Source organism: Perca fluviatilis, chromosome 4, assembly GCF_010015445.1.
Source record: "Perca fluviatilis chromosome 4, GENO_Pfluv_1.0, whole genome shotgun sequence".
Taxonomy (NCBI): domain Eukaryota; kingdom Metazoa; phylum Chordata; class Actinopteri; order Perciformes; family Percidae; genus Perca; species Perca fluviatilis.
Window position 1 is genome coordinate 24,998,574 of NC_053115.1, and position 23,562 is coordinate 25,022,135.

Genomic DNA, 23,562 nt, shown 5'->3' on the forward strand with positions numbered 1-23,562 from the left:
TTATGGTGCCATAAGAGATTTTTGAAAAATGTGCCAGTGGCCGTCATCCATCACACCATCTATAAATGACTACCAAAGGTTAATGTTGTTTAGCGAGAGGCCACCATTGCAGGTGGGTTACAATCTGCTGCTGCTGGTCCTTTAGCTCCACTAATGTTCTTGATACTCCTGACAAATACTGCCCCTGTGTGGACAAAAACACTTCAGCTGCTCTGAGGGAAGCAGGGGTAGACTGTCATGACCAGAAGTAACCTGAATCAGCCCCTCAACCTGCATGCAGTGGTGGATAAAGTACTCAGGTCCTTTGCTTAAAGGGAAATGTAGGTATTTTTTCAACCTGGACACTGTTTACCCATTTGTGTCTAAGTGACTAATTTGAACAAATTTAAAATTGGTCCAGATTGTTATTAAAAGTGTCCCACTTAGACATTACAGAATTGATCAAATACATTTTAATTCACTGTTGCTGTGAATAACAGTAATATACCATAATATACCATGAATTGTGTCCTAAAACTTAATTTAAAAAAATGCATGGACTTCTTTCCGCACTTGCATTATAACTGCTACTTCAGCTTCTTTGTTTATTTTTTTAATTTTTACTACCACTTCAACTGAAAATATGAAGAAAATTTTCAGCAGCGAGCACATACATTTTTTCTCGTTACACTATTTTTTCATTCATAAAATTCTCATCACTGTTTTTAAATGTCCCAGAAATTCTTCCAATGTGAGCTGATGATGCTCACATCAAATGCTCCCTTCTCTTAACATTTGGGTTGTGGAGCAGTATACTCATCAGGAAGTTACTAAGTCATGCCCAAACAGCATGATATCCATAGGTCAAAGGATAGCACACACACCAGCACACACTCTTATCAAAACACATTTGAAATATAATTTATTGCACATTTAAAGATCAACATAAAGTGGCACGATACCCATTGCAATCCTGTAACATAAGAAACAAACAAAAAAAGTCCTTACAAAATGCTCACACCTTCTGTTTATGATCATTGTTTTTGACTTTAGAACAAAATGGCCATGAAGTTGTAGGAATGCCAGACTGAAGCTGCATAGATTCATAAAAAAAACATGTAAAAAAGAAAAACAGGACACTTCTTTAATATGGCACAGAAAATCCAATCAGACATTGGCATTACTCATACTTGTCATGAGCCCATCAACTTCCACATTGTCCCAGTAACTTACAGGCGTTTCAGTGCTTTACAACTAACAGGGGATTTCCAATTCTTAAAGAGGAAAGCACTGATACATGTTCTTGGAAATATATACTTTATGTCAAGCCCAATTTTAAATAGTCTTTTTCAGAAAAAAAGTCCAATAATAAAAAAATAAAACATTCCTTAAGCCCCATTTACAGTAGCATCTTGATATTAAAACATTTTGGGAGCAGGTGTGCGTGTGTAAAAACCTCTACATGGAGGTGCATTTAAAGTAAAACAAATTACTATACAAAAAAAAAATTACATGATAGTCAAAGTCATTTGTTTAAGATACTATTTACATCTTTGCCCACATTTTCATTTCAAATCACAACACAAACTCCAATTTCATTGTGGTTTCAGAATCATCCACATTATTGATTAAATTAGCCATCGGGATTCCTTATCGCCGGATAATAATTTCATGGTTTTAGAGGGAATGGGCCATTTCTTATTGCTGCATGGCTCATATTTTGATAACTAGTTTCATAGTATTTTTTGGCAACAATCTATAGCTTTAAATCTACTATTGCTGCATGGACTACGTCATAAACTAAACCACTGTGAAATGGGTGACACCCAACATAAATACCTGCCATTTGAAAGTGGCTTACATGATACAAAACCAATCCTAAAGAGCTACAGTATGTACAATATGACAGTGAGAACTGGCAGCAGTGGGTAAGATAAATTAAAAAAGTAGGTTAATGGCACAAATGTTCAGAAGTCTGTTTATAGGATGATCCCCTCGCCTCACCTGAACCTTGAATAAAGTAAAAATACACATGTTGATGTACAGTACAGCATAAATACAAACCCAGCCAATGATCAAGAGAAGAACTGCACAAAAGCATGCTAACTGGTTTTAAAATCAACTCTTATAGTAAGTTATAAACACAGTTTTATTAGAGTTACCTGATCAGAGTTTAACAGCTTCATGAGGGCCGCCTGGTTGCATATTTCTATGGACACAGCTGTTAAGTGTTTTTGAATCCTTCAGCAAACAGTACCAGGTTTATCGGTCCAGTTTACTCACCAACATGGCGTTTACTGGGGAAATGGAGCAGGTTTTTATCGAAAGTTTAAGAACTAAAAACCCCCAAGTAAGCCCCTTGATAATAAAACATTATATACATGGACAGCAGTAACGAAATGTGATTTGTTTGGCCCACAACAACGTAGGCTTTTGCACTCAGGGTTTTCTCATCTTGAGCGGAGTTGAATATAAACAGTGATTGAACATATGATTGGTTTGGTAGCCATGAGCCTCTTAGTAGGTCAGATGAATGTTTAATGAAAGTTACCCCATTTATGCCTCTGAGGAAATGAGCTGACTACTATTAAAACTGCTTTTTACTGCCACCATAACAGTGCTGATTATTTTTAATGCAACTTTCCAGTTAAATCAAGGTAATTTAAAACAACAAGCATTCAAACACTACCTGCATCAAAGTCATTTTTAATAGTCGAGGTTGGATCCAGCTGGCCGCTGTGGCCATTCAGCGTATGTCAAGAAATACAGCTAGAAAAGAGAAGGAGGGTTAGACAAGAGAGAAAGGCCTCACATTTTAATTCAATTGACCCAATTTTCAGTGTTAAGGCTCTGACACACCAATCTGACGGCCGACCTTCGGCAGAAAAGGCAGTCGGACTGACTGCCTCCCCGAGTTGGTGGAAAAAAAAAGTGCTTCGGAACACACCGAAGCAACGCCGACTTGAGCATACATTCTGTGCGTGCGCGAGACGTAATAGGTCTCCATAACAGCAGGCGGCACTAATCTGTATTGTTGGCCAAAGAATTTTAACCGGCAGCTGATTCGACAAACGCGTCACGTGGGTCTGCCTTCTCCGGAATTTCAAAGTCAGACCATAATGGCAGCTCATTCGGAATACGTTCTCGTATTTTACGAAAATAATTCACAGAAACGTGTTTCTGAAAACATTTTAAGCAAGATATATAGGCCATGCAGTTGCTGAATCTGTCTTCATTTCAGATCGACAAAGGTCAGTTTAAAAGATTTTCGTGAGATTTTGAGAGACTCTAGTCCCGCTCATCCCACTCGTCATTTCCGGGTTAGCCCTCCACCATTCAGATTGGTCATTGAGTCCGACTGCCCGCCTTCTGATTCAACAAGTTAAATCGGCCACACACCGAACAGACTCGAGTCACTGAACTCACCAGACTGTCCGACGGCCGATAATCGGGTTGGTGTGTCAGGGCCTTTACAAAACCTGTCTGTTGGCACTTCCATGATAGTGGTTCTAACAACCTTGCCTATTTATAATCAGAAAAAACATTAAGAGAAATCAGGAACTTTTTTGTCTGCCACTGGAACAAAACCTTAAACCAAAAAATGCATATTGTCAAGGTAAACATAAATAAAGATGCAATGTAGAGTTCCAGAGCTGAGTTATTTGGAGACACTTTGAAGAAGCAGCACTTGAGAAAACTGGAGAGAGATACCGCAAGTCAGACAGAAATAGAGAAAGAGAAGACAGAGGCAGAAGGGAGATAAAGGACGTTAAGAGAGACAGACTTTCCTTTGGCACCTGAGCCACAGTGGCAGTGCTCTTCTGTGGACGGAAAAGGAAGGTACCAGGCGAGGGTAAAGAGACACAACAGAAGAGGGAAAGAGGGAGGTTTTGCTAAACAGCTCATGCCCGAAATAACCTCCCTTGACCTTCTCTCTTTTAGGGGAGGTTTTTTCATTAACCCCTTTGCTCTGTATGTAGATCCTGATTCCGTTCCACCCACATCAGTCGCACCTCTCAGAAAACCTCAATTCAGATGCAGAGTCTGTCCACCAGGAGTTCTCTTTTACAGCCTTTAACCTCACTTCTGCAAGCAAACCTTCAGTAAACAGTGAGCGCTTGCACAAAAGAGGTTCTTCAGGTTCTTCTGTAGCAGTTTCTTTATGGCACATGATGGGACGTCTGCAGGTTTCTATCTCGGTTTTGTTTCCACAGAAGAATCTCAAGTTCCTCCCTGATGAGTTTCACAGGCTCAGATCCTCCCACAGGTGCTCCTCTGAGGTCGGTTAGTGCAGATCGTTCTGTGTTGAGGTTCTCCCCCCGGATTCGGTTCAGTGTATGTGGTTCTATAGGTTCTCCCCTGGCTGATACTGGGGTTCTGTGGAGGTGAAGTAGTCCTCTAGGAAGCCCTGCAGGTACTCAAATGTAGGCCTCTCTTCTGGGTCCTTCCTCCAGCAGGAGAGCATGAGCTCGTGCAAAGAGCTGGGGCACTCTGCCGGGCAGGGCATCCTGTAGCCGCGCTCCACTTGGTCCAGCACCTCGCGGTTAACCATACCTGCCCAGAGAAACAGGAAGTTAGATTTAGGGCGTTTTCACACATGAAAGTCCGAACCAAGGTCCGGACCAAGGTTCATGTTTTTGTTACATTGTATACATTTGATCCGGTAAGTTTTGGTTTCACACTGCAGTTTTGCAAGCGCACTAAAGATCTCTACGTGACAAAAGTACGTCCTGCCGTCATCACATACGTGAGCTGCGTCTCCAGATACTTAGAACTGATTGGTTTGTTGACGGCTTCCCCGTCCTCTCGTATCCTCTCTCTGGGTCCGAGTTTAGGCTATTCAACTGACCGCTGCTCTCCCCTACTGCTGCGGCTCTTTTTGTTTTGTTGTGATGTAGAGAAGCAAGACACGGGACTTTCTTTCTGGAGCATTTATTCAGAGACAAACGGAAACATACACTGTAGCCTACATTTACTACCACTTAACAAATAAACTGCTGATGTATTATCTGCTCTGATAGCTGACAGCTGTCTGCTCTGAGCGCATATCCAGTCTCTCTCTCTCACTAAGCACCGAGCTGTTCCTTAAAGGAGCTTCCCCGGTCTTGTAACACGAGGAGAGCCTGCCAGAGATTCCTGTATTTGGTCCGAAAGTCCGAACCATCCCAAAAATGCTTTCACACTACAAATGAACCGGATCATGGTTCAGTTTGGTCCGGACCGAGACCACCTCTTTTTGTCGGACCAAAATTTGGTCTTTTGATCCGGACCATGGTCCGGGGGAGGTTTCACACCTGTAATTTTGGTTCGGATCAAACTAAAAAGTCCGAAAGTCCGGACCAAACGAGGTATGTGTGAAAACGCCCTTAGGGAACGGGACGGACCTTCTGCCTCAAAATAAAATCCGTAATTTTTAATAAAGTCAGGATGAATAATGAAATTCTTTAATTTCCAAAATATTTGTTGTGGTATTTTGAGAGCATGATATTTATCATTTAAGTTCTTAAAATATTAGATAAGTAATTCTATAGTTTAAGCGTGTGTAGGGCTGCAACTAATGCTTATGTTCATAATCGGTTAATCTGATGATCATTTTAGTTTGGTCCGTAAAATTTCAGAAAATAGTGAAAAATGACCATCACAATGTCCCAGAGTACAAGATGACTTCCTCAAATAGCTAGTTTTGTCCGAAACCCAAAGACATTCAGTTGACTGTCACAACAAGGAACAGCACCAAATCCTCACATTTCAGAAGCTGGATCGAGAGAATATTTTTCAAGTTTCAGTTTTTATCATGCAGCAGGATTATTGTTTAAGAACATTTTGTTAAAGAAAAACTTGTTTTAATGGGAAATTGCTTGGGTGCTGATATATTCTGTGAGTCTCTACCTGGATAGGGGACTCTGCCTTTAGTTGCCAGTTCTGTGAGCAGCACACCGAAGGACCAGACATCTGACTTGATGGTGAAACGACCGTACAGAGCTGCCTCTGGTGCCGTCCATTTGATTGGGAATTTAGCTCCTAAACAACCATGGGAAATTAAAGAAAACAGTTACATATGTGTAAAATGTTGTAGTTCCAACATCATGTCTGTTTGCTTTTACGTTAATACAAATTAAAGAATAATCTGTTGTGGAAAGAGGAGATGTGGACTCACCCTGTCTGGCAGTGTACTCGTTGTCTTCAATGAGTCTTGCCAGGCCAAAGTCAGCCACTTTACACACCAGGTTGTCTCCCACCAGGATGTTGGCAGCGCGCAGGTCTCTGTGGACGTAGTTCATCCTCTCCACGTAGGCCATGCCTGCTGCAATCTGGACAAAGTGATGGAGAGAGGACAGGGATTTTATTATAGATACAAATGTTGTGTAGTTTGTATTGTGGCTGAACTGAAAGTTATTTTACCTGAGAGGACATGTCTACTAGTTGAGGCAGACGAAGCATCTTTCCTGCTTCCCCTTTAAGGAAGTCCAGTAAGCTGCCTGTGAGTGCAAGGTAAAAAATGTTTAGACAAACTACAGTGGTAGATTACATCACAATACATGTCATTTAGCTGACGTTTTTATCCGAGCAACTTCCAATTAAGTACTTTCAACCATGAAGGTACAAACTCCAGACAGCAAGAATCAAGTGCAAGCACATTAGCTTAAAATAAGCCAAACTACAAAGAGTCACGTGTAAAAGATAATGCATAAAATAGATAATGACCAAATGAACAACTAGTTTATTTATTTTGTGTATTTTATTTTGACAAATATAAACCTGCCAGCTTTCAGTACTTGACTGTGCACAATACGCTAAAGTAGCATTTCAATTTCAGTACCAAAAATAGTACTGAAGTTTGATACCCAGCACTTTATGTTACAGTCTGTGTCCTGTATTACCTTGGCTCATATATTCTGTCACAATGTAGATAGGCTCCTCAGACACAACAGCATACAGCTGGACCAGCTTCTCATGCCTCAACTTCTTCATGACCTGTGCTTCCTGAAGAAAGGCCTCTGGAGACATGGTGCCAGGCTTCAGGGTCTTAATGGCTACACGTGTTGTACCATTCCATGTGCCTGTCAAAAAACACAGAAAAAGAACACCATTATATTACTTCTTTGATAAAGTGCTAGATCTCCTCATATAATGTAGACTTAAAGGAGCAGTTAACATTTTGGGAAATACGCGGGAAATTTGCTTTCTTGCTGAGAGTTAGATGAGAAGATTGATACCACTCTTCCATATCAGACTGGTATTAATCTTCTCATCTAACTCTGCCAGGAAGCATACAAACATATTTCCCAAAATGTCAAAGTAATCCTTTAATAAGAAATCAGTTAGCTATAATAGCTTTTACCAGTTTTCACCTCGTCATCGCACCTGATGAGCAATTGATCGTCATATTTTGTATATTCGTGTTCTCTGCCATGGCGTGAGAGGAATTCAATCAATTCCACTGAAAAGCAGTGGTGCGTAGTTCTTACCCATCCAGACCTCTCCAAAGCAGCCCTGTCCCAGTTTAAGGTCGAGGCGAAGGGACTCTCTGGGAATCTCCCAGGCGTCCCTGGCCAGTCCCTGGGTCTGAGGTTTGGACACAGGACACACGTCTGATAGAGCGTGGCACAGACCATCAGAGTGCTCTGAAAGAGGCAAAAGAAGAGAGAGTGAACAGGCAGGTTGGGGGCAACAGTGTTGTATGAGGTTAAGCATCAGAGAGCAGATGTGTCCGAGTACTCACTGCGGTAGTGGAAGACTAGCTGCTGTAGGCTCGTGAACTGGGTGCGGGATGTGATGTAGAAACCGCCGCTATCCAGCTTCCTGATCTTGTAATGTTTAACATTCAGGCCTTTGGTGTTATCATAATCCAGCACTGACAGGCAATAAGCTCCTGTGAACAAGACCAAACAACAGACAGAGACAGGTTAGAACAATAAAACCAGGCATATGTGGGCCAGGTGACAGCTGCTCTGTGGAGTTTCCTAGCAGCTGTGCTGGGCAAGTCCCTCATGGTCCCTTTAAGGGCCTTGGAAATTCAACTAAGCCTTTCTGTCCTTGTCCAGTCTATATGGTCATAGTCTCTGGAATTCTCCGCCCCTACCCCCGTGCAGAGATTTCTCCAGATTCTCTGAATCTTTTGATGATAATATGGACTGCAGATGATGAAATCCATAAATTCCCTGCAATTGTACGTTGAGAAATGTTGTTAAACTGTTGGACTAACTGTTGAACCTCCCCCATCCTTGCTTGTGAACAACTGTCAGGATGCTCCTTTTATACCCAATGTAATGCATACTTTATTAATCCCACAAGGGGAAATTACTGTTTTTCACTCACATGCACTAAAGGAGAGATGTCAGAGTGAGGATGGAGAGGCGCCCCAAGCAGTTGGGGGTTGGGTGCCTTGCTCAAGAACACCTTGACAGTGCCCAGGAGGTGAACTAGCACCTCTCCAGCTACCAGTCCACCACCATACTTTGATCCGTATAGGGACTTGAACCAGCAACCCTCCCCTTCCCAACCCAACTCCCTACTGACTGAGCTACTGCCACCCCCTGCCCTGCTCAGACCTGGTTTTAACATCCGTCCTGAGTGATCTGATCACAAGTTGACAGATTAAGAATTAGTGTGAATGAACTCAGGACGCATTGAGAAAATAATAATATACTTCACACCACAGAGATTCAGTTAGAAGCCACAGAAGTACTGAGGGCTGAACACACAGAGACTTTTAAAGACGTCTTTCTCCCCTGCACAGGTCCTGGCGACTGCCGGTAGACATCCTTATTTTTAGGTTCATAAAATGTACCCAAAAATCTTAACACACATACCGCTGCTGCGCAGAGAAACGTTACGTCCTTCGGCACACAGACAGACTGAAGGCAGCACTTTTATATTATTATTCACATTCCTCATTCACAGTGATCGGATCACTCAGGACAGATTTTAAAACCAGGTCAGAACAGGGCCTCACATGTGACATCAAATACAGAACACACCCAGAGGCCAACACACCTCCTGTCAGAGCTCCTCCTACTCTCCCTGATCCTCCCCCTTTCCTACAAGTCTCCCCCTTCTTCATGCCTTCATGCTCCCCTCTCTAAGTGTGTATATGTTGGGAGATCAGAGACTTTTAGCCAGGGGGAAATACAGCACCCTCTTAGGTTGACCTAGTTCTAGCAGAGTGATTCACCCCTATCCATTCACAAGGCCCACTCCACTCTTTTCCTTTCTCACCCACTTCCTCCAAAACAACCCCCTAAAGAGCCAACTGATGTCACAAGGACTAGATCTGACTGTAGAGTTTTACAGAAAGATGGAAAACTCCAAAAAAACAAAGATATAGTGCCATGGGCCTGCGTGAAAGTTAACAAATGACTTAATTATAAGGTTCTGTCTCTTTTAAATTGAGTCCCTAAAGATCTATTTATTTCAAAGTATCACATCTGCTGTGTGGAGTAAACTTTCAGGGACACAGAGAAATTGTCATACATAAAGTTTAAGTTTGAATTAAATGTAAAGTGTTAACACATTTTAAAAATAAAAAGCTCAGGTTTTTTGAAACTTGTTTTTTTTAGTCCGAATTTTATCTGATAAGGCAAGGGATGCATTTCCTGTCTGTTGTTATATTTAAGTTAAAATTTGTCTTTCAAAATGGCTGCAAAAAGATATTGATGTAATGCTGTGATTCTGTTGTGTTTTTAATTTTTCAAAGCAATTGCCTTTATCATGAGATATAAGTATGTGTGCAAGTAGGGCTGCAACTAACAATTATTTTCATAAAATGTAATCCCCCTATTATTTTCACGATGAATCGTTTAGTTTTTGTCATAAAGTAGTGACTATATGTCCGACTATTAGTCAAACTATTACAAAAGGCTAACATACTATACCAGCAAATATTTACATTTAAGAGTCTGGAACTTGTGAATTCTGTCAATTTTTGGTTTAAAAAAAATGACCTTAAAACATTCATTTTCTGTTGATCGACTATTTGATTAAGTCGATCAATCATGTCAGCTGTCCGTGGAGGCCTCAGGGCTTATACCAGGTAAAACAGCCTGAAATGGGTGATATAGGTTTCAAAATAACATGGTCAATTTAAATTGATCTACATTTAAAGGTATGTTTTTTTTTTTACATTAAATATTTCTTAAAGTTGCTTTAGAAAGAGAGATTTAATACATCATTATTAGCAGACACGGAAACACAGAAGACCTAATTGAACCACCTTGATAATGCCTGTAGCCTCTGGAGTGTCTGCTCTCTCACCTTTAGTGGTCTCGCTCTCCCTCACCAAGAAGGTTCCTCGTCTGTTCTGCAAGTTCAAAAGGTGCCTCTCGGAGTCGCGCCGAGTGATCTTCCCAAAATACCACCTGCCAAAGTGGGCCACGGAGAATAAGATCAGAGAAAAGCTACTACTGAGCGCCTAGAGCAGGCAGGCAGAAATAGGTTTTGACTGGAAATACAGAGGACTGTACTGGATGGTATATTGGAATATATTCTCTCTATACTCTTTGCATTAGCGGGTACAGCATAGAGAATAAAACTACATTCAGGCTTGGCACTAAGAAGAAATGTCATATCTGTAGGAAAAGAAACTGCAAGAGTGAAACAAGGGAAGAATAATGTACTCTTCTGCTTGGATGGAGTCGGATGGAGCCACATAGTTGCTGGGGATATAACCGCTCTCTCCTGTCGTCAGGGAGCGAGCGAGCCACCAGTCCCCTTCTCTGTGACAGAGATAGAAAGAGAAAAAGAGTGAGGGCAAGAGAGTCAACCATAAACAGAAAACTGACCGAGGCAACCATAACATTTCTTGGTTTAATGATCTTTTAGTTTATTCCCAATTAAGAGACACAATATTTAATGGAGGAAGGACACTTCAAAAGAATAAGAATAATATTAGTCTATTTGTTTTCGTATTGTCAACAATTGCCATAAAAAGACCAAAACCTACATTGCAACCTGTCTGTGGCTCTCAGCTCCAAACCTGTTGGTTCCAACTGGAGACGTAAATGTTTAAAAACGAGTCACAACAATATTGGTTCATTTTTAAACAGCTGGGCGGCTTCTTGTTTTTTAACCAGCAAGTAAATATTATACAATTAAAAAGAATACTTTTTTCCCTGTGTAAAAAAATATTTTTTATTTTTTTTTTTTTTGACTCAAAATAAACTACAGTGCCAACATTCATCATAATGAAGGAACATATCAACCAGTGCAACAGTTTGGCTCATTGATGTGTTTTTAATAGTTTTAATAGTAAAACAAATTGAGGTATATGGCACTGGGACAGAGGAATAAGCTAAATCAGGCTTTGGCTCCACAGACAATACTTGTTAGTTGGATAAATACATTATTGGTTCTGGTCTTTTCATGGGATATGTTGCCAATTACAAAAATGTAGAATATCGCCAGACTAATCGATTAAATATTACAGTATCTGCAGTACAGGATGCTTCAGATTGTGTCCTCAAATTCAGATTGTGTCCTCAAATTATGCCTTAGTGAGAATGTCTACTTCTGATACAAGTTGAAACTTCCATTGTTTGACTGACGACCCATATGTTCTTTACAAAGCAAAGAGGAAACCTAAAGATTGAGTTTAAAAAAAATACACAACTCATCCCAAAGTGAGAGAAAGAAAAACACATTGTTAAATGAGGAAAGAGACGGACAAATGCAACCTTTTGTTCCACTTGTAGTCCCTCAGTTTACATTTTAAAATGTTATCTGTTGCTCTTTATACAGTGGTGTACAATATGTTACCTACCAAGCAAGTAAGAGCACCAAATTTCTCCACAATTTAATAATTTGTTACAGTTACGCTACGAGCTTGAACAGACAAATCCGCGCAGCAGCAAAGGGACAGTGAACAAAAGGTTGTGTGAGATTTTTTATTGCATTAAGTATTACTGACCTGAAGCTGTACTTTTTCCTAGGAGAAACCATGAAGCATGAGAGAGAAAGAGAGAGGGAGAGATAACAGACACAGCAGACACATCAAAACACAGCAAGGAGACACAGCAAAGGCAAGCAGCACAGCACAGACAGATAGCAGAGGAGCCGGATATGCCGTGGGACTACACAGTGGGGTTACACAAGCTGCAGTTTTTAAAGTTTAAAGTTCCATTTTCAATTTCAGCAGTATTCAACATTTTTAATAATTCTACAAGAGAGGAATGCATAAATATCTCCCCATTTACTATCCATGAAGGATCACATCCTCATGCAGGATTTCTGGATTCAATTTACAGTCCCAGTACTTTTTATTCAGTATTTGCATTAAAAATGTTTATAAAAAATCCCATGCACCAAATACTGTTTTGTAATGTAGATATTGGAACTGTAATATTAATATAAAAAATGAATTCATTATATTTTGCAGCCCTACTATGTAGTGCCGGATTAAAGAACAGCAGATCAGACTTATGACAGGAAGTTAGGGAAAGAGCTCAGAGGAAAAGAAGAACACCTGTGCATGCTACAGATGCTTTAAATTCACATCATATTTCACTTCCTACTACTAAAATCACAGCGCAGACAAACTTCAACATGTGCTGATGTCCAACAGGGAAACATATTTTTTGGATGTTATCTGTGTGGAGGAAAGATATGTAGAGTGTAGCGACCACGCTACGACTGGCTCTTTATAAAGAAGATAAGGATGAAGACAGTTGCCCGAGAGGAACAGAATGCATTAGTAAAGTACCGTTCTGCTCCATTTTAGTCAACAGATGGAGAGGATCAGACTTGGCTGTCTGGATCGCTCCACAGTAACCAGCTCTGACTGTGTTCATTCATTTACACATTTGTCACCTCATGTGTGCGACTACAAATCTGTTCATTTATCTTTTTGTGAAGTTGTGGCATCAGAGAGAGAGAGAGAGAGAGAGAGAGAGAGAGAGAGAGAGAGAGAGAGAGAGAGAGAGAGAGACAGGCTGTTGATTCTTACGTGTTGTTGACAATTTGCAGCCTGTCGCCTTTCCTAAAGGTCAGATCAGACGCTGTCCGTGACTCATAGTCATACAGCGCCACAAATGTAGTGACACCTCCTTCAAGAAACAACACACAGAAATACGCATTTAGGGAACAATGTAATTAAAGACAATGGTACTTCCCGTTAAGATCTATTCACACTTGCTTCCATAATCTAACTTCAATAATACAGGTCCAGCCCTAGATGATATTGTTCTCTATCCACTGTAAAGCTATAAATCTTCAGTATATTTGGCCTCTGCTCCATATCCGTATAAAACAATTTACAAAGGCATAATGAGAAATATCGACATTCATTCTGCTTGTGGCTGATCATCCGTGAAGGACAAAGCTATCCTATCAACTGGCTTTCCATTTTATGCGTAGCTTTCTACCCCTTCCTTTAAATGAACCAGTAATCTAAAGCTGGGGGCTCTCCCGCCAATCATCGATCGGCTCATTAGACGCACAGGAGGAGGCAGCCAGCAGATACACCAGCAGCCCTGCACTCCCTGGATGGAGTAACATTAACTGAACCATCTGGCCAGTCTAGACACATTACAGCTTAATGTCAAGTCAAATCTGGACAGTGTGGCACAGCGGGCTTCAAAGTCAAAGAGAAGGTTTAAAGTTTGTTTGACAGCCAATGGTGGGAAAGGGAAAATATTTTCTGTTGACATATGACTCACTGTTCTTACTCAGGACTCACTCAGTTCTTACCTATTTTTCTCAGGACTTTTTTGTGATCTCAAATTAAAAGCAAGTCAGGGTGGACTAATAGATAAGTCAAAGTTCTCATCAGATCTTACTGAATCTGTTTCCATTCTGCAGCTCTGCTCAGGCTTAACTTTTTTTTTTTTTAGATTAGATTCAAATTTATTGTAATTTAGCAGAGTACAGGTACAGAGCCAATGAAATGCAGATGACATCCAACCAGAAGTGCAAAAGAAGCATTAAATACCAAAGTGCAGGTTGAGTACAGTATTCTTGCATCTCTTTGTAGACTATTTTGTGCATTTTCCAGCAGTCATTGGGCATGAAAGAGTACTTTGACTCCACTGTCATTCACATTTAAAGCAGAAGTTTGATTTTTTTGGAAATTCATTTAATTTCTTTCTTGCCACGAGATAGATGAGAAGAGCGATCCCACTCTCACATATCCGTTCCCTATGAAGCTGAAGCCAGGAAATCCTTAGCTTAGTACAAAGACTGGAAACAACAAAATCTGCCTAATAGCACCTCAAAAACTCACTAATTATACGGGAGGTTTTGTGCAGGACTATTTTCAAGGCAACCAGCAGAGAATCCTGGAAGTTGCTGCACCTGGCCAAAACATTACCTGGCACATATACTGCCGAAAAAACTTCCACATGTTGCTTTTACACTTCTATTTTGTATGAATTAAAAAAAAAAATGAGACATGCTATTGTTTAACTTAAGAAGTGCTGGTAGGCAGATTTTGTTACTTTTGGACAGAGTCAGGCTAGCTGTTCCCCTGTTTCCAGTCTTTATGCCAAGCTAAGCTAACCAGCTGCTGGCTGTAGCATATCACATTGAACTTACTGACGTGACAGTGATGTCGATCTTCTCATCTAAGTCTTGGCAAGAGAGTGAATAACCATATTATTATATATTATATATTTAGTAGCATTTGTTATTTGACTGAAGCATTTCCTAACATTTTGCAATATTTGCAGACCTAACCCCTCTCTCAAAGTGTCGCCTACCTGAGAGAGGTCCTCTTTGAGGCGAGGTGATGGTGCCTGTATGGTCCACCCCTCCGAAGAGAGCCAGCTCAGGAGTGTTTGTGGGGGCGAGCTGGTGTTGCCCTGTATGCCCCCGCCTGCCTGTCCCAACGGCAGGGCTCCTGTTGGGGGTTTGGGTCTGCTGGGCAGGTCCCAGGTGGTGGAAGTGGCCGCTGTCTGAGCCTGTGCCGATGGTGCCGTCCAGGCTCATGGAGCGCTGGCCTGGCTCCTTGGGCTTGCTCTTGCCCGCCCCCATGTGCAGACCTGGGAAGAGAGCCAGTGATGAGTAAGGATGCAGCACTTTAAGTCCCAAGAGATGGAAAAAAGGTCTCCTCTGGGTTGTCATCGCTATTAAATCCCAAATAGCACTGAAACGATTAATCAAGTAGCCGATGGAGAGAAAAATAACAGCAACTATTTTAATAATAATTTTATTGATTAAACAATCAAATAACCATCAAGGAAACACATCATTCTATGGTTTCAGCTTCTTCAAAACTCCAGTTCATTCAGTTTCTATTGATTCACCTTTCTCAAACTAAAATTCCTCTCAGCAGTGTGTGCTGTGAGCATCACATTCATCTTTGCTCACCACAGAGTATTCCTGGAGCTGCTCCAGGTTCAGTTAGAACCGTTTAGCATGCAAATGCTCTGAGAACAGGACACCTTGAAAAAGCCAACACAAATACATTCAAGGGCATCCCTATCTGTTGATTCAATCTGTTCTGAATCAATAAGCAAACAAATAAAGGAGCAGTGGCTGTAATGAAACAGAGTGCGAACACTGTGGAGTTGACAAGGACAAAAACAGTTTCACCTCCTACAGGTAATTACAACACAGCTTCTCCTTTCCATCCAGATGCAGAACACATCTATTATGGCAGCCTGATAAATGCAACAAGAGTGCGCTGTCATCATGAGTGCAGACAAAGACAAACACGCTCAAGTCAAGTGCACCCACAGAAAGTTGGAGTACCGTGTTCACACACCAAGTCCACCCCTTGAGGGAGTGCAGAGTGACTCACTGCGAGACCGGCTATTTAAGGCCGGCTGAAACAGACACAGTCATACACACATGAAACAGCCTTGTTCCTTTGTGAATAGAGGCACTCTCAGTTCCAGACAAAGTGTATGCACTGCGTGTGTGTATGTGTGAGTGTGTGTGTGTGTGTGTGTGTGTGTGCAGCTGTTCCTCGTTCTCTGGGAAACGAGGCTCTATCGCACACTAACACCCAGCCACGGTTGCGTCTCACATCCTTTTTCCAACACATGCATGTATCCGTATGAGTGTTGTGGGAGTGTGATAGACAGGACAAGGAGGGTTATTAACAGACAAGGAGGAAGGAACTAGCAGTGGCTGTAAAAAGAATGTGTAGGTGGTTGTTGTGTACTGCATGGACAGCTGAGGCTTAGTGGCTGTTATAAGTGTAATGTGCAAGCATAACATAATTACACAGGTATGGGAAATCTCAAAGATATGGAAGGATCTTACTGTGGAGATGTGTGGGCGCATAAGCTGCTGAGAATGTGCACGAGCATGAGTGATTTCAAGCACGGTCATGCAAGCTTTGATTCAACTCTTGCCAGGATGTAATCTGGCGCACTGGGGGGTTAACATATCCCATGGTGCAACACCAAGTCACACAGAGATAGGCCCATAGGCCTGGAGGAGAGGTGGACAAGACTGTGTGAACTGTGTGAAGAATAAACCGCTCGATTTAGCCAACTACTCTGGATATCAGTAATGGACTTTGGGTGCTGCTGCTGCCTCAAATGTCAGCTCACTGAGGAAGCAGATGTTTAAAGGACAAAACATAAGCAGAATGGGCAGACAGGACCGCAACAGATCACAGTTTTAGATTTTAAAGAATAATGAAGGCACTTACGGTATGTAACAGATATAATTAGCAGTCCACGTAGTAAATATGCAAACAAGCATATACTTAAGTGTGCTTGAATCCACGTAAAAGCTACTCATTGTCTTAAAAGATCCAGTGCTACTTAAAAGGTAATTGGTGGTCCGTATATTAGGATAGAATTAGCATTTAAGCATCAAATCAAAGGCTTTTAGAGTCCCTTCGTTTAGATGCAACAGGCTGAAAAACTCTTTTATTCACCAGTTTATCCTGTTGCTAAACCAAAATCTGTATGCTGTCAATTAAGATCTGGGTCTGAGGATATCATATCATGAAACAAGTTTCTTTCTCATGGCTGTTGATGTGCTTTCATCTTTGTACTATATGTGTAATTGTTGTCTAACTGTATGTATTTTTCTTTTTCTTTTTAAGCGAAGCTGCTCGGGAATGCAAAATGAATGTCAGTGTAAACTGACAAAAAAATTGTATTACAACTATATATATATATATATATATATATATATATATATATATATATAACTTCACATGCTTGCCTGGGAGGCTGCGTAACTGTCCGAAAGAAGCATAGCCCCTCAGGTGTCAGATCCATGGGAAAGGGACGGCAAACTGGTTTGTAATTAAGGATTTACAATGTATTGGTGCTGTTTAACGAGGCTCAGCAGGCAGACTTGCCACTCCACCAGAAACCAATTTTAGAGATCATTTTTATAACATCTATCTCAATTCCTATAGTAAGTTAGTTAAAAATCACTTCTATATCGGCTTAGAAAAAAACAATTGTCCATCATCCCTTCAACTGTTGATATATGATCCGATCGCCAAATGGCCCAAGCCTAAACTCCTGTCATCAATGGTCCAAAGCTTGAGCACCTTAATACAGCGCAGCCCATAGAAGCACAATGCTTTAGGAGTGGAGTAAGGAAATCATTATAGGCAAGACAAGGCAAGGCAATTTTATTTATATAGCACATCTCAGCAACAGTGCAATTCAAAGTGCTTTATAGAGCAAAATATCAGATAAGTTGGTTCTAACAGTACATTTGTGATGTGAAGTTTTCTGTTTGTGTAAAATTACCGAGATACTAGTGTTGATGTGATACAAGGAGGTCAGAGTGAGTTAGAAAACGACTCAATAAAGCTGATGGAGGATTCAATATCTGTGTACAGATTGATGGTATACTGCAAAGTTAAAGTATCCAGTGAGTGCTGCATATTATTAATAAAGACTGTATACATAAAGTTAAATGTACTGCAGTATGCACTGAGTACTACGTAATATTTGACTTTCGATTAGAAAACTGACTTAAGCACACACCGATATAGGGAGGTAATGATCCTCGACCAGCACTGCAAACATATCCCCATACAGTCACTTTCCCCTGGTTCTCTCCAGGACACTGCAAACACCAGAGTATCCTTGAAACCCTCAGAGTATGCGTATGTAAACAACAGAGCTAGCACTGTAGCTGACCCTGACACCTTTTCCTAATATGGTGTCAGAGTGCCCTAATGTCAAGACGTGCCAACATGTGACTACTTCCAATGATATAAATGGAGAAGGAAAGATAAAGGTGACACAAGTATACTGGACAAAAACACCAACAGTTAGAAAATACGATATTTTAAAGTCTTACAAAGATAGAAGAAGAAGAGGAGAAATAAAAAGACGGAAAAGGTTATGAGGAACAGGAGATGAGGAGAGATTTTAGTGCCTTGTGAGCTTTTCCATTCAACAGGAGCACGGAGAATTGTGGGAGAACCAGACTGCACCACACTGCGACGACTGCCAGTGACAGCAACAAGAACAGGCACCTGAGCAGTGGGGGGGGGGATGAGGTGTGGGGGGTGAAAGAGACGCTCTATTTTCCCTTTTCCCAGGACAGAAATCAAAATCTTATTCTAAAAGAAATTTTTGCTGCCTTTCACCTCGCTTTACAAGATCATTGTTATTATTATTATTATTATTATTATTAAAAGTGTTATTTCTAAAGTAGGTTTTGGCTTAATTTAAAGCAGTATGAGCTGCATTTCTGGTATAAATTTGCTGTAAAAATGTCTGAAAAGACAATAAAAACAGACATGCTGACTGTTAATAAAGTTGTGCCTGGTTGTGCTGTGGGAAAGGAGATTTGAAGGATTAGATATGAATCACGGCAAATAGAGGCTTCGTTCAAAGGCTGTTCTCTGAGGGGTATTTACCTCAGAACCATGATTGAGTTCAAGAGCGCTTCAATTTCTGCAGTGCATTTATCACTAGCCTGTGTCTCTCAGTGTTGACAGAGTCTTCTATTCAACTGTTTCTGTACATGGACTGAATAATGCATGGAAAGTGGAAAAAAGTAAAAGGAAGAGAGCTCACATGCCTACAAGGATGTAAGTTATTTGTTCCAATCTGCCCTGGAAAAAGACATAAATCCACGCTGTCATTTTAAATATGACTCTTTCATTAACCAAATCCTCCAAACGATTCCAATAAAGAAACGATTCCAAGTATGAATCGGTTCTTGATGCCCAACCCTACGCAAGATGGTTGAGCTGAGACATAAACCTGGAATGGTTAAGGTTAGGATAGGTCGTCAGCCAGCGAGTCTCGCAAGAGTTTTGGCAAAACTAGGGTTACCATCTAGACACAACTGTGAGTGTTCCACACACTGGCCGTTTCCAATGTAAGTTATGGAGGTCAAAATACACAGCACAACTATCGGATGGATTGCCATGACATTTTGTACAGACGTTCATGGTGACCAGGTGATGAATCTGACTGGTATTGGTGATCTCCTGACTTTTCCACAAGCACCACCATGAGGTTGACAATTGTGGCAATTGTCCCATCAGGATGAATTGTAATCACCTCGGTGATCATCTGCCTTTTCATCTAAGGCCATCATCAAGTCAAAATTTTAATTTGGCTGTAGACTCGTAGTCCATCTTTTTCATACTGTGCCCCACCACAGCTCAACAATGAGCCATTGTTCAGGGATATACAATGACACAATGAGGGAATTTGGTATGGAAATTACTAACTTTGAAAGATACTTGATTAAACTCAGGCTGTAGCCTCATATTGGCTTCAGATGAACTGAAGAATGCATTTGTGCACAGAACAAGGACTGTGGATTTTGTCTTGTACATCAGGAAGGAATATCTTCAGGACCAGTATGGACAGGAGCGACCACAGTTTAGGGTTAGCATGAGAGTGTTGTATTCAGAAAGAATAAATATTAACCTATCTTTTAAATCTTTGATGATCTACAGTTAATATTGTCCTGCAGGGCACAATGCCTTTACTTCAGGCATTCCAATTATCTGCTCAATTATTTGCACATTGTCTTGTGGAAAAACTTAAGTTGTTGGTTTCTAATTTCATTGTATAGGCCAAACTGAATGATCAATTAGCTGGGATGCTAAAGTTCCATACTATAAATGCAGTAATTTGGTGCAGAACATAATGTTTCAAAGTGCTGCCTTTAAGTACAACTTGCATTTGATTTTGCACAGGTTTCAACTGCACAAAGAATGTAACTCTTTCTCACGTTCCCTCCGTCTAATCATGCACATTTGTAATTCTCCATCTGAAGCTGAGCACACAAACTGGACATTTCTGGACACGCGCATTTGTCCATAACAAACCTCAATGAGTCACAACAGACGGAAACAGTTGCCACTGTGCTGCAGAGAGTGAAGGAGCTCGAGCCAGTGTTTCAGTCGAATGGGAAAATTACAGTTTGCCCTGGGGAGTAGCAGCAAGGGAGGGGGGACAATGATGGTTCCTCAAGATCAAAACAAGCGGAAATGAGCACATTAGCGTCACTGTCCTAGCCTGCTATATGCTGGATAATAACATGAAACAGTGCAGTCCACATACATAATACACAGATTGCCTATATATAGCCTTGGTAAGAGAGAGAGAGAGAGAGAGAGAAAAAAAAAAAAAAAAAAAAAAAAAAAACGGGCGGGCAGTTGATTTAAAGAGGGCCCACGAAAAGACAATGCAGTCACATAACTATCAAGTCTTGTCCCATTTTAGTACTGTGGATGCCTTAATTAGATATTCCCTGTTTTCTTTTCCCCAAATCTATGCTGACCCCAGCTCACTTTGCAAAGTCTGAGCTTGTGTCTAGCTGTCCAATCTCATCTCCCCTCTTCCTCAGTGACAAACACACAGAGGAGAGGCAAAAAGAAGAAGAGGAGAAGGAAGAGGGGGATTGTGGCACACAGCTGATAAAACCCACTTCCGTTTTCTGTCCATCTTTAACTGCAGGCTCTGGCTGAATGTGATCCAGGCTATGAGGAATAGCTGCTACAGCTACAGCAGACTCTATGAAGGAGGGCAAAGGGTGGTAAAGAGTACACAAAGGCAGTTTTTTTTCACAGAGATGCCACAATTTTAGCAAATTATTAACTCTAATTATTTTATTAATGACAGACAGCTAATTTACAGACAGCATGTCTTTGTGATTTACAGGATATTAAAATAAACTTCCAAAACCTCCAAAAAATGTATCTATTCTTTTCATGTGTTCTGACAGAAACAGAAACAGAAACAAGAGAATGTTTGACATGTGTAGCCAACTAGAGCTGCGACAATTAGGTGATTAATCAATTAGTCGATTAAACACATATTTAGCAACCATTTAGATAAATAATTAATCAATTAGTAATTTTTAAAGCAAAAATAGCAAAAATCCAGCTCTTCAATTGGGAACACTTATTGGGAAATAAAAATATTTGTGCACTGAACTGTTGACCAGACAAAACAAGATATATGAAGATTACTGGAAATATCTTTCAATATTGGATAATGTTCATAGACCAATTGATAATTCGAGAAAACACTTAGTAGATTCATCAATATAATAATATAATCACAGCCTAACAAGTCAAGACCAACATCAGTCTCCTACCGCCCTGAGAAAGGGAACATTATGTATTTGACCCACTATGTACTCTCTCAGCTTGTAAAATATTATTTGAGAAAAAATCATTCAACAATCCAATTAGGTAATGTTATTGCTCAGTATGTATGTACCCTTGTGTTTATCAGGCATAGCATATTATACCATCATCTAAGGTTGTCCACTGTTAAAAATGCAATGTTGTGCTTTCCCATGATTCACGTGTCATTTTTTAGGAAACCCGATTCCACTATTGTGTGGAAATTAGCTGGAATACGTCCAAATCGCAAAACCGACTGTAAATAGATTAGCCACATAATTAAAATTCTATTTCCACGGGATTAAACACCAGTTGTCAGCAAAGCTGCTTTCAAAGAAACAAGGGGTGGGGTAGTAGCTGCCTACAGGAGAAGCAGCTGTCAAGCTGAGAACGCCTTTGCTATGGGAGGGAATACAAAAATATATATACAAAAAAAGAAAAAAACAAAAACATCAACAGTCTGTGTTTGCCAAACTGATCCACATTAGGCACGTAAACAGGGATTTGTGAATGGCAACGGGGATAAAAGGCGACAATGCTGCTGTGGTAGTCTTCGCATAGCCCACAGCGCATATGCGGCCTGATGAATCAAAACAGGTGCTGTTAAAGCTCCATTTTGAATTTCGATGGTTATTGGCTGGTATTTTCTGTGCGCAGTCGATTTACTGCGTCGCCCTTGTGCGTTTTTTAGTCGCGAGAATGTCAGAAATATGACATGTGCACCACGGTGTGCATTTTGTCTGGGGGTGTAGTAAATCGTCAACAACGGAGACCTGGCACAGACTGAGTGGCACTGACCAAATGTGCGAGCAGCACTGACTGAATGGCCTGTGCAACAATGAAATACAAGTCGCGGTGTGAGAGGGGGGTATCAGACACTGTGTGTAAAACATCAGTATGAGACATAAGCAGTAAAAAAAAACCAAAACCCAAGATGGAATTATGAAATAAATCTCATTTTCTCGCATTAAAACGCAACACGCTCTAATTAACTCACCTTTAACGCGTCTAGAGATTCAGCCCAAAAATCAGAGACGCGCAGCGAGGAACCGTGTTAAATCCTTATGGCTGTCCTCATTAGACAAATAATGGAAGCGGATGGCCAGTTGCTGTGGAAACCTCGGACCAGCCACGAATCCCATTTAGCGAATATCGGCAAAATCGCAGAAAGGGGAGGTCATGACGGGGACTGCCTTTGGGAGCAGAGGGCACAGCTGCGGTGGGCTGGACGAACACCAACTACGGTGAAGTAGCTTGCTCAACTGGGAAGAGACGACGGCGCGGTACATTCATGTGAGGAAGCAGGAGTGGTGTGGTGTGGAGAAGACATGCCTCGTATGGGGGGGAGGCACGGGATAGTGCATCACTGACGAAACACGAGAGCGCAAATATGATGAGCCTGGATTTTACGCTTTGTACGCAGTCAACGGCGGAGACCAGAGAAGATTCACGTCGTGTTGCGTAACGCCGTGACAGTTGAATTCACCAAGGCGTTGGCAGGCCCGACAACTCCCCCGTTTATCTTCTCTAATAAATCCTTTGGAGTCACGATTGAGAAGGTTTTTGTTGTTGTAATAAAAGCAGTTACAAGAACACGGCTCAAATACTCACTAAATACATCTCACGTATAATCCAGTACCAAATTAGTACTAGCCGAATCGGTTGCTCATGAATGGAAACTTTGGGTCGGCGCATAAATATCGTTATTAAAACTTAATCGTTGCGGCCTTCAACGGTTTGAAATGTTAGTCAGGATGAACTAATTCAATATTTTTGAGGTGTAAGCTTGATTTAAACATAGTCAAGATGGCAACACTTTGGAAAATATTTAGGAAATACTTAGTATTAGCCTATAAATGATTGCTCAAATAAAATGCTAAGATATAAATTGTAATTAACGTGAATTTAACAATGGCCAGTTGCCCCAAATCTATTAAACACAATTCTATTTTTGTCTTTGTTGTTTTCTTTCTTTGAAGCTTAAACTGCTATTTGAGTAAAAAATTACCTGATTACTATTGGCCGATATAAGGTTTTAACATGTACAATTCTTAAATGTCGTT

At 40.8% G+C, this 23,562-nt stretch overlaps 1 protein-coding gene across 2 annotated transcripts; it reads right to left on the bottom strand.

Annotated features, from left to right (window-relative positions):
- Positions 1-875: 875 nt before the first annotated feature.
- Positions 876-22,918, bottom strand: LOC120557654 (proto-oncogene tyrosine-protein kinase Src-like). Of its 2 annotated transcripts, XM_039798191.1 has the most exons (13): positions 22,497-22,918; positions 14,670-14,951; positions 12,920-13,019; positions 11,885-11,902; positions 10,596-10,694; positions 10,234-10,337; positions 7,703-7,852; positions 7,449-7,604; positions 6,861-7,040; positions 6,382-6,458; positions 6,137-6,290; positions 5,869-6,000; positions 876-4,533 (listed from the first exon to the last, which is right to left on the bottom strand). In XM_039798191.1, the coding sequence occupies exons 2-13, from the start codon at positions 14,941-14,943 to the stop codon at positions 4,325-4,327; spliced, it is 1,653 nt and encodes a 550-aa protein (XP_039654125.1). In that variant the 5' UTR covers positions 14,944-14,951; positions 22,497-22,918; the 3' UTR covers positions 876-4,324. The 2 variants fall into 2 exon arrangements, with proteins under 2 accessions (XP_039654125.1, XP_039654126.1); XM_039798192.1 differs by lacking the exon at positions 11,885-11,902.
- Between the last annotated feature and the right edge of the window lie 644 nt (positions 22,919-23,562).

Bases quoted from the DNA above. Each gene is read 5' to 3' on its own strand.
- LOC120557654 (XM_039798191.1), bottom strand. From the start codon at position 14,943: ATGGGGGCGGGCAAGAGCAAGCCCAAGGAGCCAGGCCAGCGCTCCATG. The intron at 13,020-14,669 runs GTAGGCGACACT...TGTTTCTTGAAG, and splicing joins TCAAAGAGGACCTCTCTCAG to GAGGTGTCACTACATTTGTG. The intron at 6,459-6,860 runs GTAATACAGGAC...TTGCACTCACAG, and splicing joins GACAGAATATATGAGCCAAG to GCAGCTTACTGGACTTCCTT.